This window comes from Mustelus asterias, chromosome 8 (assembly GCF_964213995.1).
Source record: "Mustelus asterias chromosome 8, sMusAst1.hap1.1, whole genome shotgun sequence".
Lineage (NCBI taxonomy): Eukaryota > Metazoa > Chordata > Chondrichthyes > Carcharhiniformes > Triakidae > Mustelus > Mustelus asterias.
Window position 1 is genome coordinate 220,353 of NC_135808.1, and position 16,652 is coordinate 237,004.

The 16,652-nt window shown below is 54.1% G+C and overlaps 2 protein-coding genes across 2 annotated transcripts in view; one reads left to right on the top strand and one right to left on the bottom strand.

Annotated features, from left to right (window-relative positions):
• The window catches only part of csnk2b (casein kinase 2, beta polypeptide), a 296,247-nt gene that overhangs the window by 119,161 nt on the left and 160,434 nt on the right, over positions 1–16,652 (bottom strand). The window lies entirely within an intron of this gene.
• Positions 1–16,652, top strand: part of LOC144496727 (early estrogen-induced gene 1 protein-like) — a 51,225-nt gene that overhangs the window by 19,805 nt on the left and 14,768 nt on the right. Inside the window, exons 3-6 of the mRNA XM_078217229.1 lie at positions 2,087–2,116; positions 8,470–8,586; positions 10,793–10,839; positions 13,082–13,239. Of these exons, the coding sequence (XP_078073355.1) occupies positions 2,087–2,116; positions 8,470–8,586; positions 10,793–10,839; positions 13,082–13,239 (352 nt within the window). The remainder of the gene's footprint in view (positions 1–2,086; positions 2,117–8,469; positions 8,587–10,792; positions 10,840–13,081; positions 13,240–16,652) is intronic.

Here is a 16,652-nt window from a genome sequence, read left to right on the forward strand (position 1 = left end):
TTATGGAGGAGCTCAAGTTTAGGAAACTGTGTGCAGGACCGCAGATTTCTTTTCGTAAAGTACATCAGTGAACCAGATGTGTTTTTCCAACAATCGACAACTTACTCTGTGTTTAACTCCGTGCTGTACCTGTCCTGGGAGTGTTTGATGGGGACAGTGTAGAGGGAGCTTTACTCTGTATCTAACTCCGTGCTGTATCTGTCCTGGGAGTGTTTGATGGGGACAGTGTAGAGGGAGCTTTACTCTGTATCTAACCCCGTGCTGTCCCTGTCTGGGAGTGTTTGATGGGGACAGTGTAGAGGGAGCTTTACTCTGTGTCTAACCCCGTGCTGCCCCTGTCCTGGGAGTGTTTGATGGGGACAGTGTAGAGGGAGCTTCACTCTGTATCTAACCCCGTGCTGTCCCTGTCCTGGGAGTGTTTGATGGGGGACAGTGTAGAGGGAGCTTTACTCTGTATCTAACCCCGTGCTGTACCTGTCCTGGGAGTGTTTGATGGGGACAGTGTAGAGGGAGCTTTACTCTGTATCTAACCCCGTGCTGTCCCTGTCTGGGAGTGTTTGATGGGGACAGTGTAGAGGGAGCTTTACTCTGTATCTAACTCCGTGCTGTACCTGTCCTGGGAGTGTTTGATGGGGGACAGTGTAGAGGGAGCTTCACTCTGTATCTAACCCCGTGCTGTACCTGTCCTGGGAGTGTTTGATGGGGGACAGTGTAGAGGGAGCTTCACTCTGTATCTAACCCCGTGCTGTACCTGTCCTGGGAGTGTTTGATGGGGACAGTGTAGAGGGAGCTTTACTCTGTATCTAGCCCCGTGCTGTACCTGTCCTGGGAGTGTTTGATGGGGGACAGTGTAGAGGGAGCTTCACTCTGTATCTAACCCCGTGCTGTCCCTGTCTGGGAGTGTTTGATGGGGACAGTGTAGAGGGAGCTTTACTCTGTATCTAACTCCGTGCTGTCGCTGTCCTGGGAGTGTTTGATGGGGACAGTGTAGAGGGAGCTTCACTCTGTCTCTAACCCTGTGCTGCACCTGTCCTGGGAGTGTTTGATGGGGACAGTGTAGAGGGAGCTTTATTCTGTATCTAACACTGTGCTGCACCTGTCCTGTGAGTGTTTGATGGGGACAGTGTAGAGGGAGCTTCATTCTGTATCTAACCCTATGCTGCACCTGTCCTGGGAGTGTTTGATGGGGACAGTGTAGAGGGAGCTTTACTCTGTATCTAACCCCGTGCTGTACCTGTCCTGGGAGTGTTTGATGGGGACAGTGTAGAGGGAGCTTTACTCTGTATCTAACTCCGTGCTGTCGCTGTCCTGGGAGTGTTTGATGGGGACAGTGTAGAGGGAGCTTTACTCTGTATCTAACCCCGTGCTGTCGCTGTCCTGGGAGTGTTTGATGGGGACTGTGTAGAGGGAGCTTTACTCTGTATCTAACCCCGTGCTGTCCCTGTCTGGGAGTGTTTGATGGGGGACAGTGTAGAGGGAGCTTCACTCTGTATCTAACCCCGTGCTGTACCTGTCCTGTGAGTGTTTGATGGGGACAGTGTAGAGGGAGCTTCATTCTGTATCTAACCCTATGCTGCACCTGTCCTGGGAGTGTTTGATGGGGACAGTGTAGAGGGAGCTTTACTCTGTATCTAACCCCGTGCTGTACCTGTCCTGGGAGTGTTTGATGGGGACAGTGTAGAGGGAGCTTTACTCTGTATCTAACCCCGTGCTGTACCTGTCCTGGGAGTGTTTGATGGGGACAATGTAGAGGGAGCTTTACTCTGTATCTAACTCCGTGCTGTCGCTGTCCTGGGAGTGTTTGATGGGGACTGTGTAGAGGGAGCTTTACTCTGTATCTAACCCCGTGCTGTACCTGTCCTGGGAGTGTTTGATGGGGACAGTGTAGAGGGAGCTTTACTCTGTATCTAACCCTGTGCTGTCCCTGTCCTGGGAGTGTTTGATGGGGACAGTGTAGAGGGAGCTTTACTCTGTCTCTAACCCTGTGCTGTACCTGTCCTGGGAGTGTTTGATGATTTAATTTGTGCTTGTTGGGCTTTGGAAGTGTTGGATGGGTTTTACAGATGGTTTCTCTCTCTCTCCGCAGGAATTGAAGGGAGGAAAAGCTTTCATGAAGGTAAGAGTTCCTTTGGAACAGGGGAAGGAAGTGTCCGATGGGAGCTCTGTGAGAGTTCCGAGGGCTGGTCTGGGGGGGGGGGGGCTGTGTTTGACTGGAGTTGTGGTGGGTCTGGTGGTCCAAGGCGCCATGGCTTGACCATGTTGGGTGATCATGTGACAGGACCGGTGTGGCCAAAAGCGTGAGGCATCCCCCGGTGGATCAGCCAGCGAATCCAAATGATAATGAGTCACCGGGTCGGTGGGACTTTTTGCTTTCCTGTTGGCGGTTGCGGGGTGGTTAGAGGGGGGGGGGGGTAAGTACAACCCAGAGGGCGCGGGGGCGGGGGGGGGGGGGGTGGGGGGGTGGGGGGGGGGGGGGGTGGGGGGGCGTCTTCCCACTGCCTTCTCTCCTGCCAGGGTCCTGTCTTAACTTGGATATGGGGGGAGTGGGGGCAGATTTGGGCCCATCTGAGGCCTTTTAAGTCACCAATTCCTTCTCACATGGCAGCAACATTCCACTATTACTGTTATGATACCCGCAGATGACCAGCTGTGTCCAAAGACGTGCTGGTTAGGGTGGATTGGCCGTGCTAAATTGCCCCTTAGTGTCCAAAGATATGCAGGTTTGGAGAATTAGTGGGATAAATACGTGGGGTTACTGGGATAGGATGGTCTGCCGGAGAGTCGGTGCAGACTCGATGGGCCGAATGGCCTCCTTCTGTAAGGAATCAATGATTCTATGATTTAAGTCAAAGGTGGGGAGAATTTTTTACTCTCTGAGGGTGGTGAGTCTTGGAACTCTCTTCCTCAAACGGCAATGGGAGCAGCGACTTTGAATATTTTTGAGGCAGAGTGAGATAGATTCTCGATTAACGAGGGGGTGAAAGATTGTCAGGAATGTGAAATGGAGATTAGAATTATTGAATGGCTGGATAGGTTTGAGGGGCTGAGTGGCCTTACTCCTGCTCTAATTTGTATGTTTGTGTGGTAGAGAATGTGGGAAAGTATGGCACAGAAGGAGGGCATTTGGCCCATCGAGTGTCTCTGCTGGCCCTGTGAATGGATGATCCAGTAGGTCCCACTCCAACTTGTCTTCAATCAATGGCATGGTGGCTATTGACCCTGACAGAGACACATTCTCTTTATTCACTGTGTCTGAAACCAGCCTCGTGTTAACCGCCTCTGGTTCCCCCTCCTCCTCAGTATCTCTGCTCAGCGGAGAACAACACCAGTTCCTCTACATCTCTTCCCCAACCCATCCACCCCACACCCCCTGACACACCCCCGACCTCTCTCCCCCCCCACGCCACCACCACGAACAATCCTTGCAACTATCTCCCGGAATCTTCTCTGCAACTTTTCCAAAGTCTGCACATGACTCCTCCTCAGCCGCATGTCCCCCACTCTCAACACCCTGGGGGTGACCAGAAACTCCAAGAATCCAACCATCTCCCATTGACATTCAATCACATCACCATCGCTGAATCCCCCACAATCAACATCCTGGAGGTTACCATTGACTTGAGACTGAACTGGGACCCAGCCATATAAACACTGTGGTTACCAGAGCAGCTCAGAGGCTGGGAATCCTGCGGTGAGTAACTCACCTCCTGACTCCCCAAAGCCTGTCCACCATCTACAAGGCACAAGTCAGGAGTGTGATGGAACACTCCCCACTTGCCTGGATGGTGCAGCTCCAACAACACTCGAGAAGCTCGACACCATCCAGGACAAAGCAGCCCCGCTTGATTGGCCCCCCATCCACAAACATTCACTCCCTCCACCACCGACACACAGTGACAGCCGTGTGTACCATCTACAAGATGCACTGCAGCAACTCACCAAGGCTCCTTAGGCAGCACCTTCGAAACCTACAACCTCTATCATTTTTTCCCCTGGAGCGTCGGAGACTTAGGGAGGATCTTGTAGAGATTTATAAAATAATGAGGGGCACAGACAATATCTTTTCCCAAAGGTAGGGGAGTCTAAAACTAGAGGGCATAGGTTTAAGGTGAGGGGAGAGATACAAAAGGGGCAATTATTTCACACAGAGGGTGGTGAGTGTCTGGAACAAGTTGCCAGAGGTAGTAGTAGAGGCGGGTACAATTTTGTCTTTTAAAAAGCATTTAGACAGTTACATGGGTATGATGGGTATAGAGGGATATGGGCCAAATGCAGGCAATTGGGATTAGCTTAGTGGTTCTAAAAAAAAAGGACGGCATGGACAAGTTGGGCCGAAGGGCCCGTTTCCATGCTGTAAACCTCTGACTCTATGACTCTAGAAGGACAGGGGCAGCAGATACCTGGGGGCACCCCCACCTGGAGGCTCCCCTCCGAGTCACTCACCATCCCGACTTGGAAATATATCGGCCGTTCCTTCACTGTCGCTGGGTCAAAATCCTGGAGCTCCCTCCCTAACAGTGGGTGTACCTACACCTCGGGGACTGCGGCAGATTCAAGATGGCGGCTCACCCACCATCTTCTCAAGGGGCAGTTAGGGATGGGCAATAAATGCTGGGTATCGCCAGCGACACCCACATCCTGTACAGAATTAAAGAAACTTTTTCCTAAAACATGCTGCAATTGGACCCCAGCTAAGACTTCGCTGATGAAGCAATTATTTGCCCCTCCTGTAACCGTGCATTCCCAGGTTGGTGCCAGTTAACCACAGATGAGTTACAGTGTCTTCCTTCCCACTCTTTACAGCCTTGCCGTTGCTAAGGGCGCCCAGGCCTCGGGCCTACACCTCGCGGTCTCAGGAATGATAAAGTTATTATCAAATAACGAATAGTTCTTGATGTTGTGAGGGAATGGAATGCAAAGCAGGTGGTCGAACTGAGCCAATCATTTCTTTAATGAGTAACTTTAGACACAAGGTACAAAATACCTTCCCTGAGAAACCTGAGTGGTTCTTTGCTTGCCACGAGTGAGCTGGTTCCAGCCAGATCGGGCTCGCTCCAAGATCTGTCACCTTGCCACACACTCAAGAGTCAAGTTGTTGACTCAGACTGTTATCAATTGATTAGACTCCTACCCTGCCCAGATAATCACCCAACCAGCATAGAGAGAGAGAGGAGTGCCCAACTGGCACGCAATTGTCGGAGGGGGGGTGGTGGGAGAAATGGAGGAATAAAGGGGGAGTGAGAGAGAGGGGGAGAGGGAAGTGGGAGGGAGAGGGGGAGGGAGAGAGAGAGTAAGGGGGAGTCGGGGAGAGTGAGAGAGAGGGGGAGAGAGAAAGGGGGAGTGGGAGAGAGATAAAAAAAGTTTTAAAAGTTTATTTATTAGTGTCACAAGTAGGCTTACATTAACACTGCAATGAAGTTACTGTGAAAATCCCCCAGTCGCCACACTCCGGCGCCTGTTCAGATGCACTGGGGGAGAATTTAGCACGGCCAATCCACCCTAACCAGCACGTCTTTCAGACTGTGGGAGGAAACTGGAGCACCCGGAGGAAACCCACGCAGACACGGGGAGAACTAGCAAACTCCACACAGACAGTGACCCCAAGCCGGGAATCGAATCCGGGTCCCTGGCGCTGTGAGGCAGCAGTGAACCCGGGTCCCTGGCGCTGTGAGGCAGCAGTGAACCCGGGCCCCTGGCGCTGTGAGGGAGCAGTGAACTCGGGTCCCTGGCGCTGTGAGGGAGCAGTGAACCCGGGTCCCTGGCGCTGTGAGGGAGCAGTGAACCCGGGTCCCTGGCGCTGTGAGGCAGCAGTGAACCCGGGTCCCTGGCGCTGTGAGGGAGCAGTGAACCCGGGTCCCTGGCACTGTGAGGCAGCAGTGAACCCGGGTCCCTGGCGCTGTGAGACAGCAGTGAACCCGGGTCCCTGGCGCTGTGAGGCAGCAGTGAACCCGGGTCCCTGGCACTGTGAGGCAGCAGTGAACCCGGGTCCCTGGCGCTGTGAGGCAGCAGTGAACCCGGGTCCCTGGCACTGTGAGGCAGCAGTGAACCCGGGTCCCTGGTGCTGTGAGGCAGCAGTGAACCCGGGTCCCTGGCGCTGTGAGGCAGCAGTGAACCCGGGTCCCTGGCGCTGTGAGGCAGCAGTGAACCCGGGTCCCTGGCGCTGTGAGACAGCAGTGAACCCGGGTCCCTGGCGCTGTGAGGGAGCAGTGAACCCGGGTCCCTGGTGCTGTGAGGCAGCAGTGAACCCGGGTCCCTGGCGCTGTGAGGCAGCAGTGAACCCGGGTCCCTGGCGCTGTGAGGCAGCAGTGAACCCGGGTCCCTGGCGCTGTGAGGCAGCAGTGAACCCGGGTCCCTGGCGCTGTGAGGCAGCAGTGAACCCGGGTCCCTGGTGCTGTGAGGCAGCAGTGAACCCGGGTCCCTGGCGCTGTGAGACAGCAGTGAACCCGGGTCCCTGGTGCTGTGAGGCAGCAGTGAACCCGGGTCCCTGGCGCTGTGAGGCAGCAGTGAACCCGGGTCCCTGGCACTGTGAGGCAGCAGTGCTAACCACTGCGCCGCCCCTTTAAAAACTTCAAAGTTTTTAGAAAGAGAAGGAAAGGGAGAGAGAGAGAGAGAAGAAGCGGGAGACAGAATATTCGAGAGCCATGCAGTGTGGGAACACTGCCAGTCAGTGTCCACACTGAAACATTCCAGCCACAGCACGGTGAGAATGGATAGTTAATCCCTTCACGAATATTAGCCAAATGCTAAAATATTCCCCTGGAAACCATTCCCACGACACTGCTCTAGAAAATATACACACCTCATGCACAGTGTAGAGGGCAGAAAGCACTTGCTTAACAATTCACCGGTAAGATTATACCTCCAACAGAGACCTTCCCACAGTGCGGCACTCACTCAGCACTGACCCTCTGACAGTGCGGCACTCACTCAGCACTGACCCTCTGACAGTGCGGCACTCCCTCAGTACTGACCCTCTGACAGTGCGGCACTCCCTCAGCACTGACCCTCTGACAGTGCGGCACTCCCTCAGCACTGACCCCCTGACAGTGCGGCACTCCCTCAGCACTGACCCTCTGACAGTGCGGCACTCCCTCAGTACTGACCCTCTGACAGTGCGGCACTCCCTCAGCACTGACCCCCTGACAGTGCGGCACTCCCTCAGCACTGACCCTCTGACAGTGCGGCACTCCCTCAGCACTGAACCTCTGACAGTGCGGCACTCCCTCAGCACTGACCCTCTGACAGTGCGGCACTCCCCCAGTACTGACCCTCTGACAGTGCGGCACTCCCTCAGTACTGACCCTCTGACAGTGCGGCACTCCCTCAGTACTGACCCTCTGACAGTGCGGCACTCCCTCAGTACTGACCCTCTGACAGTGCGGCACTCCCTCAGCACTGACCCTCTGACAGTGCGGCACTCCCCCAGTACTGACCCTCTGACAGTGCGGCACTCCCTCAGTACTGACCCTCTGACAGTGCGGCACTCCCTCAGTACTGACCCTCTGACAGTGCGGCACTCCCTCAGTACTGACCCTCTGACAGTGCGGCACTCCCTCAGTACTGACCCTCTGACAGTGCGGCACTCCCTCAGCACTGACCCTCTGACAGTGCGGCACTCCCTCAGCACTGACCCTCTGACAGTGCGGCACTCCCTCAGCACTGACCCCCTGACAGTGCGGCACTCCCTCAGCACTGACCCTCTGACAGTGCGGCACTCCCTCAGCACTGAACCTCTGACAGTGCGGCACTCCCTCAGCACTGACCCTCTGACAGTGCGGCACTCCCCCAGTACTGACCCTCTGACAGTGCGGCACTCCCTCAGTACTGACCCTCTGACAGTGCGGCACTCCCTCAGTACTGACCCTCTGACAGTGCGGCACTCCCTCAGTACTGACCCTCTGACAGTGCGGCACTCCCTCAGCACTGACCCTCTGACAGTGCGGCACTCCCCCAGTACTGACCCTCTGACAGTGCGGCACTCCCTCAGTACTGACCCTCTGACAGTGCGGCACTCCCTCAGTACTGACCCTCTGACAGTGCGGCACTCCCTCAGTACTGACCCTCTGACAGTGCGGCACTCCCTCAGTACTGACCCTCTGACAGTGCGGCACTCCCTCAGCACTGACCCTCTGACAGTGCGGCACTCCCTCAGCACTGACCCTCTGACAGTGCGGCACTCCCTCAGTACTGACCCTCTGACAGTGTGGCACTCCCTCAGTACTGACCCTCTGACAGTGCGGCACTCCCTCAGTACTGTCGTAGGAGTGTCAGTCCCGATACTGTGCCCAGTTTTCTGTGGTGGGCATTTTGACCCAGAGGCGTGAGTGCCACCCTGGGTTTGCCAGGGGACGGTGGGGTACACAGCAGTGGTGGGCAGTGCGTGGGTCCTGTTTACGCTGGATTCCTGTCGATTTGAGTTCATCACCTCCAGATCTAAGCCAGTCCTCTTGTCCCTCCTCCCCCTTACAGCTGGGCTTTGTGGACCTGAATCTGGCTGAGTTTGCCGGGGCTGGTTCCACCACTCGCTGTTACATCCTGGAAGGCTACGACACCAAGAACAGGCGGCAGGACAACTCCATCCTGAAGGTACGTGGGAGCAGGCGGCTGCCTGTGGTTTTGGGATTGACGCGCAACAACCTGGGTGGGACGGTGACGCCGGTCTCCCCGGAGTGGGGGGGTTCAAAGCCAATATTATTACATGGGTGTGAATAGTGTACAGTATTCGTTAGGGGTTGAGGGGTCACCCACCCTGCACTGACCCACCTTTATTCAACCTTTCAAAAAAACATATATGTATAAAGATGAATATGTTTTAGCTGTGGTACAGTCAGTATCAGAACTGCTAACTCTCAGGACAGATACAGCACGGGGCTAGATACAGAGTAAAGCTCCCTCTACACTGTCCCCATCAAACACTCCCAGGACAGGTACAGCACGGGGTTAGATACAGAGTAAAGCTCCCTCTACAGTGTCCCTCATCAAACACTCCCAGGACAGATACAGCACGGGGTTAGATACAGAGTAAAGCTCCCTCTACACTGTCCCCATCAAACACTCCCAGGACAGGTACAGCACGGGGTTAGATACAGAGTAAAGCTCCCTCTACACTGTCCCCATCAAACACTCTCAGGACAGATACAGCACGGGTTAGATACAGAGTAAAGCTCCCTCTACACTGTCCCCCATCAAACACTCCCAGGACAGATACAGCATGGGGTTAGATACAGAGTAAAGCTCCCTCTACACTGTCCCCATCAAACACTCCCAGGACAGGTACAGCACAGGGTTAGATACAGAGTAAAGCTCCCTCTACACTGTCCCCATCAAACACTCCCAGGACAGGAACAGCACGGGGTTAGATACAGAGTAAAGCTCCCTCTACAGTGTCCCCATCAAACACTCCCAGGACAGGTACAGCACGGGGTTAGATACAGAGTAAAGCTCCCTCTACACTGTCCCCCATCAAACACTCCCAGGACAGGTACAGCACGGGGTTAGATACAGAGTAAACCTCCCTCTACACTGTCCCCCATCATACACTCCCAGGACAGGAACAGCACGGGGTTAGATACAGAGTAAAGCTCCCACTACACTGTCCCCATCAAACACTCCCAGGACAGGTACAGCACGGGGTTAGATACAGAGTAAAGCTCCCTCTACACTGTCCCCCATCAAACACTCCCAGGACAGGAACAGCACGGGGTTAGATACAGAGTAAAGCTCCCTCTACACTGTCCCCATCAAACACTCCCAGGACAGGTACAGCACGGGGTTAGATACAGAGGAAAGCTCCCTCCACACTGTCCCCATCAAACACTCCCAGGACAGGTACAGCATGGGGTTAGATACAGAGTAAAGCTCCCTCTACACTGTCCCCCATCAAACACTGCCAGGACAGGTACAGCACGGGGTTAGATACAGAGTAAAGCTCCCTCTACACTGTCCCCCATCAAACACTCCCAGGACAGGTACAGCACGGGGTTAGATACAGAGTAAAGCTCCCTCTACACTGTCCCCATCAAACACTCCCAGGACAGGAACAGCACAGGGTTAGATACAGAGTAAAGCTCCCTCTACATTGTCCCCCATCAAACACTCCCAGGACAGGTACAGCACGGGGTTAGATACAGAGTGAAGCTCCCTCTACACTGTCCCCATCAAACACTCCCAGGACAGGTACAGCACAGGGTTAGATACAGAGTAAAGCTCCCTCTACACTGTCCCCCATCAAACACTCCCAGGACAGGTACAGCACGGGGTTAGATACAGAGTAAAGCTCCCTCTACACTGTCCCCATCAAACACTCCCAGGACAGGTACAGCACAGGGTTAGATACAGAGTAAAGCTCCCTCTACACTGTCCCCCATCAAACACTCCCAGGACAGGTACAGCACGGGGTTAGATACAGAGTGAAGTTTCCTCACTGGGTGATGTTCCGAGTGGGAGTATACAGATTGATTTTGCTGTGTTGCTCTCGGCTCCTGTACCTGGTGTTATTGGGTGCCAGACCCCCGCTCTGCACAGACGCTGCCCAGTGCTGGTTCAGTTCCTGTTGGGCACTGTGCTGCAGTTTGCCAGATGTTTGTTCAGATGTACAGTGGCCAGTCTGCAAAGCGTTTAAACTGAACTTTCTGTAAAATCAGTTTGTTCCAACAATATCACTGTTGATTAATCATTTCCTGCTCTCTCTGTCTCTCTCTCTCTGTCTCTCTCTCTCTCCCCCTGTCTCCCTGTCTCTCCCCCTGTCTGCCTGTCTCTCCCCCTCTCTCTCCCCCTCTCTCTGTATCTCCAGGTATCTATCAGCATGCAGTTGTTGCTGGGAGATCCTTGTTTCAAAACGTGAGTACAGGCTCTGGCGGTGCCGGGGGCGGGGCGGGGGCGGGGGTGGGGGTGGGGGCGAGGTGTGGTGGGGGGGGGGGAGGGGGGGGGTGGTGAGGGCAGGATGGGGGGGTCTGGGGGTGCAGCTCTGCCGATGTTCCGCGACCCTGTCCCTGAGCAGTTCAGTTTGACCCCTGTCTCTACAAGTGGGATGGCCGAGCCTGTCCCTGCTCTGCCCCCCTCCCACCTCACCCCCATTCCCCCCACAAAACCTCAGCTGGTGACAATAATATTTGGAGAGGGGTCACCGTCAGGGTGGAGGAAATGTGGCAGGCTGTCGGTGCACAGCAAGATCCCACAGGCAGCCACCATGTCAACAAGCCAATACTCCGACTGCACTTTTTTTGTTGTTTTGTGGTTTTCCCCCCCGCCCCTCGCTCTCCCTCGGAATAGCGGATCTTTCACACCCATTCACTCCCCTCGCTAACACCCCCTCGACCTGGTCACACCTCAGCCTGAAGGTGGGGCCCACGCCTGCACTCTTGTTGGGACGACACTGCCACTCGCAGGTGGAATGTGGTATTGTGCTCACGCTGTCCGCCTCCTTTCTGGTACAGGGCAAGGCTATTTGGCCCATTGTGTCCATGCTGGGTCTGAGTGCAGTAATCATACGCTCGAACCCACTTCCTCTCCTCTCCCCGATCCCTGAAAGCTTGCACCCCTCAAGGGCCCAAAGAACAAAGAAAATCACAGCACAGGAACAGACCCTTCGGCCCTCCAAGCCTGCACCGACCATGCTGCCCGACTGAACTAAAACCCCCTACCCTTCCGGGGACCATATCCCTCTATTCCCATCCTATTCATGTATTTGTCAAGACGTCCCTTAAAAGTCACTACCGTATCCGCTTCCACTCCCTCCCCCGGCAGCGAGTTCTAGGCACCCACCACCCTCTGTGTAAAAAATCTGCCTCGTACATCTCCTTTAAACCTTGCCCCTTGCACCTTAAACCTGTGCCCCCTAATAACTGACTCTTCCACCCTGGGAAAAAGCTTCTGACTATCCACTCTGTCCATGTCTCTCATAATCTTGTAGACTTCTATCAGGTCTCCCCTCAACCTCCGTCGTTCCAGTGAGAACAAACCAAGTTTCTCCAACCTCACCTCATAGCTAATGCCCTCCGTACCAGGCAACATCCTGGTAAATCTTTTCTGTACCCTCTCCAAAGCCTCCACATCCTTCTGTTAGTGTGGCGACCAGAATTGAACACTATATTCCACAGATGTGCGGGTTAGGTGGATTGGCCATGCTAAATTGCCCCTTAGTGTCAGGGGGACTAGCTAGGGTAAGTGCATGGGGTTATGGGGATAGGGCCTGGGTGGGATTGTGGTTGGTGCAGACTTGATGGGCTGAATGGCCTCCTCTGCACTGTAGGGATTCTATGATTTGATGAAAATAACCCCGACCTCTCCAATCTCTCCTCATAGCTACACTTTTCTAGCCCTGACCATGTTCTTGTGAACCTCCCCTGAATTTATCAATTTTATACCGTCCACTCTATCTCTTGTAACTAAAATCCCCTCATCCCTGGAACCGTTCTGGTGAATCTCCCTCCACACCCTCTCCTGGACCCTCGCACCTCCCAAAAGTGCCGGTTACCAGAACCGGACATAGTACTCTAGTTGGGGCCTAACCAGAACTTTCTGCAGGTACAGGATAACTTCACTCCTTTTATTTATCCGTGAGACATGGGTGTCGCTGGCTGGGCCAGTATTTATTGCCCATCCCTAGTTGCCCTTGAACTGAGTGGTTTGCTGGACCATTTCAGAGGGCAGTTGAGAGTCAACCACATTGCTGTGGCTCTGGAGTCACATATAGGCCAGACCGGGTAAGGACGGCAGATTTCCTTCCCTAAAGGACATTAGTGAACCAGATGGGTTTTTCTGACAATTGACAATGGTTTCATGGTCATCAGTAGATTCTTAATTCTAGGTATATTTTCTTGAATTCAAATTCCACCATCTGCTGTGGTGGGATTCGAACCCGGGTCCCCAGAACATTAACTGAGTTTCTGGATTAATAATCTTGCATAATATCACTAGGCCATCACCTCCCCGATCTCTGGACGCCTCAATCAACAAAGCCCAAGATTTGATGGGTTCCCTGTTGTAAAAACTGCCAAGGGCCTTTGCAAAGTTGAGGCTTTCCAGTCATGAAGGTTCAGTTGGGAACACCGCGAATAATATTCCGCTTTGTCCATTCCAGTCCATCATCAAACACCACACTCAACACCATCGTGGGCAGCAAGGACGCGCTCGAACCCGACTGTAAAGGAGATACTGGAGGAGCCAGTGAGAGCCATCGCTCACTCAGGCCCAACTCCCTGAGACTGTCCAAGTGTAGGTCTCTCATCATGGGTTCAGGTAAGCGATGATATCGTACCCTCCGAGACTGTCCTTTCCCCCTCTGGGCCTGGGTGGGACAGTGGGTCAGACACTGTCCTTTCCCCCTCTGGGACTGGGTGGGACAGTGGGTCAGACACTGTCCTTTCCCCCTCTGGGACTGGGTGGGACAGTGGGTCAGACACTGTCCTTTCCCCCTCTGGGACTGGGTGGGACAGTGGGTCAGACACTGTCCTTTCCCCCTCTGGGACTGGGTGGGACAGTGGGTCAGACACTGTCCTTTCCCCCTCTGGGACTGGGTGGGACAGTGGGTCAGACACTGTCCTTTCCCCCTCTGGGACTGGGTGGGACAGTGGGTCAGACACTGTCCATTCCCTGTCTGGGCCTGGGTGGGTCAGTGGGTCAGACACTGTCCTTTCCCCCTCTGGGACTGGGTGGGACAGTGGGTCAGACACTGTCCTTTCCCCCTCTGGGACTGGGTGGGACAGTGGGTCAGACACTGTCCTTTCCCCCTCTGGGACTGGGTGGGACAGTGGGTCAGACACTGTCCTTTCCCCCTCTGGGACTGGGTGGGACAGTGGGTCAGACACTGTCCTTTCCCCCTCTGGGACTGGGTGGGACAGTGGGTCAGACACTGTCCTTTCCCCTCTCTGGGACTGGGTGGGACAGTGGGTCAGACACTGTCCTTTCCCCTCTCTGGGACTGGGTGGGACAATGGGTCAGACACCATCCTTTCCCCTCTCTGGGACTGCAAACTCTCCATCAATTGACAATAAATCTCACTTACCAAAAAACCCGCTCGATGACCTGTGTACAACAGGTGACACGGGCTCCTTTGGAAGGTGTTTCTTCAGGGAAGGGGATGTTGAAGGGGTACAAGCGACGATGGAGGGAGGGAGGGAGGGCGGGAGGGAGTGTCACCCCGAACCCAGCGCTCTAACCTCCCTCACGGAGCGGGATGGAGGATTCACACCAGGAGGGGACACCCCAGATTGTTGTGTTTCAAAAGGAGGGCCCATCACCACCTTCTGTGGGGTAATGGGGGAGGGGCAATCGATGCCAATGTTACCCCCTTGACAAAAACACATGGGGGGTGTGTAACCAGGTATCACGGTGTATTAGAAGGGTCGCGGTACAGAAGCATCCTCTTGACATGACGCCACTCTTGGTAAATTGCCCCAGCCAGGGTACGCACAAGCACAGCAAGATCCCACACGCACAGCAAGATCCCACACACAGACCGCTGCGAGTGTGGCCTGGTTCTTTACTTCCTTACATGAGATTTGTCGGTGTGGGATGGGGGTGGAATACTGGTCAGTGCACCAGGGTGGGGGAGGGAGGGGAGAACCCGCTCTGCTCTACATCCGAATAACGCCCTGTGACCCCCCTGCGCTCACCTTGAGAGGGCACCCGCCTTCGCTGAAAGGTGGCACCTCGGGCAGTGCAGCACTCGTCCAGCACTGCACTGGTGGGGGGGTGGGGGGGGGGGAACCGTCCGTCGCTGTTGTGGGATGGTCAAGTGGCCGGAGTGTGACCCTTGACCTTATAACTCGTAGAATCTTAGAGTTGTTACAGGCATAGAAAGAGGCCATTCGCCCATTGGGTCAATGCTAGCACACTCTAGAGCAATCCAGTCTGTCCCATCCTCTTCTCGCTCTCCCCCTGTGCCCCTACAGGTGTATTTCCCCATGTCACGAGGCTAGATTTGTGGCATGGGCTCCTTCCAGCGAGGGGTTGTGTGATCCACCGGATTGGGAAGCCTATTGCGATCCGAGGAAATAGGGAATGGACAGGGAACAAAGAACAAAGAACAAAGAACAATACAGCACAGGAACAGGCCCTTCGGCCCTCCAAGCCCGCGCCGCTCCCCGGTCCAGGATTGAATCCTGAATCCAGGATCCCCGCCCAATTTTCCAGCCTATCTACATACCAATATCCTATCCACCGAGCTGTCCCTCACAGCTACGATGCTTTGTTCATTACAACCTATTAACTCACCCCCACCCCCCCATTCCAGACCATGTGATCTCCAGGGAGAGGCGAAAACCCAGAGTGAAAACCCCAGGGCCAATATGGGGAAAAAAAAATCTGGGAAATTCCTCTCCGACCCCCTGAGGCGATCGAAACGAGTCCAGGAGATCACAATGGCCCTGATCGGAAAATGCTTCCCAACCCTAGTCATTTCCACTTCCACGAGAAACAAGGAACAATTAGCCCGCGCCGCTCCCTGGTCCAAACTAGACCACTCTTTTGTATCCCTCCATTCCCACTCCGTTCATATAGCTGTCTAGATAAGTCTTAAACGTTCCCAGTGTGTCCGCCTCCACCACCTTGCCCGGCAACACATTCCAGGCCCCCACAACCCTCTGTGTGAAATATGTCCTTCTGATATCTGTGTTAAACCTCCCCCCCTTCACCTTGAACCTATGACCCCTCGTGAACGTCACCACCGACCCGGGGAAAAGCTTCCCACCGTTCACCCTATCTATGCCTTTCATAATTTTATACACCTCTATTAAGTCTCCCCTCATCCTCCGTCTTTCCAAGGAGAACAACCCCAGTTTCCCCAATCTCTCCTCATAACCAAGCCCCTCCATACCAGGCAACATCCTGGTAAACCTCCTCTGTACTCTCTCCAAAGCCTCCACGTCCTTCTGGTAGTGTGGCGACCAGAACTGGACGCAGTATTCCAAATGCGGCCGAACCAACGTTCTATACATCTGCAACATCAGACCCCAACTTTTATACTCTATGCCCCGTCCTATAAAGGCAAGCATGCCATATGCCTTCTTCACCACCTTCTCCACCTGTGACGTCACCTTCAAAGATCTGTGGACTTGCACACCCAGGTCCCTCTGCGTCTCTACACCCTTTATGGTTCTTCCATTTATCGTGTAGCTCCTCCCTACATTATTCCCACCAAAATGCATCACTTCGCATTTATCAGGATTGAACTCCATCTGCCATTTCCTTGCCCAAATTTCCAGCCTATCTATATCCTTCTGTAGCCTCTGACAATGTTCCTCACTATCTGCAAGTCCTGCCAGTTTTGTGTCGTCCGCAAACTTACTGATCACCCCAGTTACTCCTTCTTCCAGATCATTTATATAAATCACAAACAGCAGAGGTCCCAATACAGAGCCCTGCGGTACACCACTAGTCACAGGCCTCCAGCCGGAAAAAGACCCTTCCACTACCACCCTCTGTCTTCTATGACCAAGCCAGTTCTCCACCCATCTAGCCATCTCCCCCTTTATCCCATGGGATCCAACCTTTTTCACTAGCCTACCATGAGGGACTTTGTCAAACGCTTTACTAAAGTCCATATAGACAACATCCACGGCCCTTCCTTCGTCAACCATTTTGGTCACTTCTTCAAAAAACACCACCAGGTTAGTGAGGCATGACCTCCCTCTCACAAAACCATGTTGACT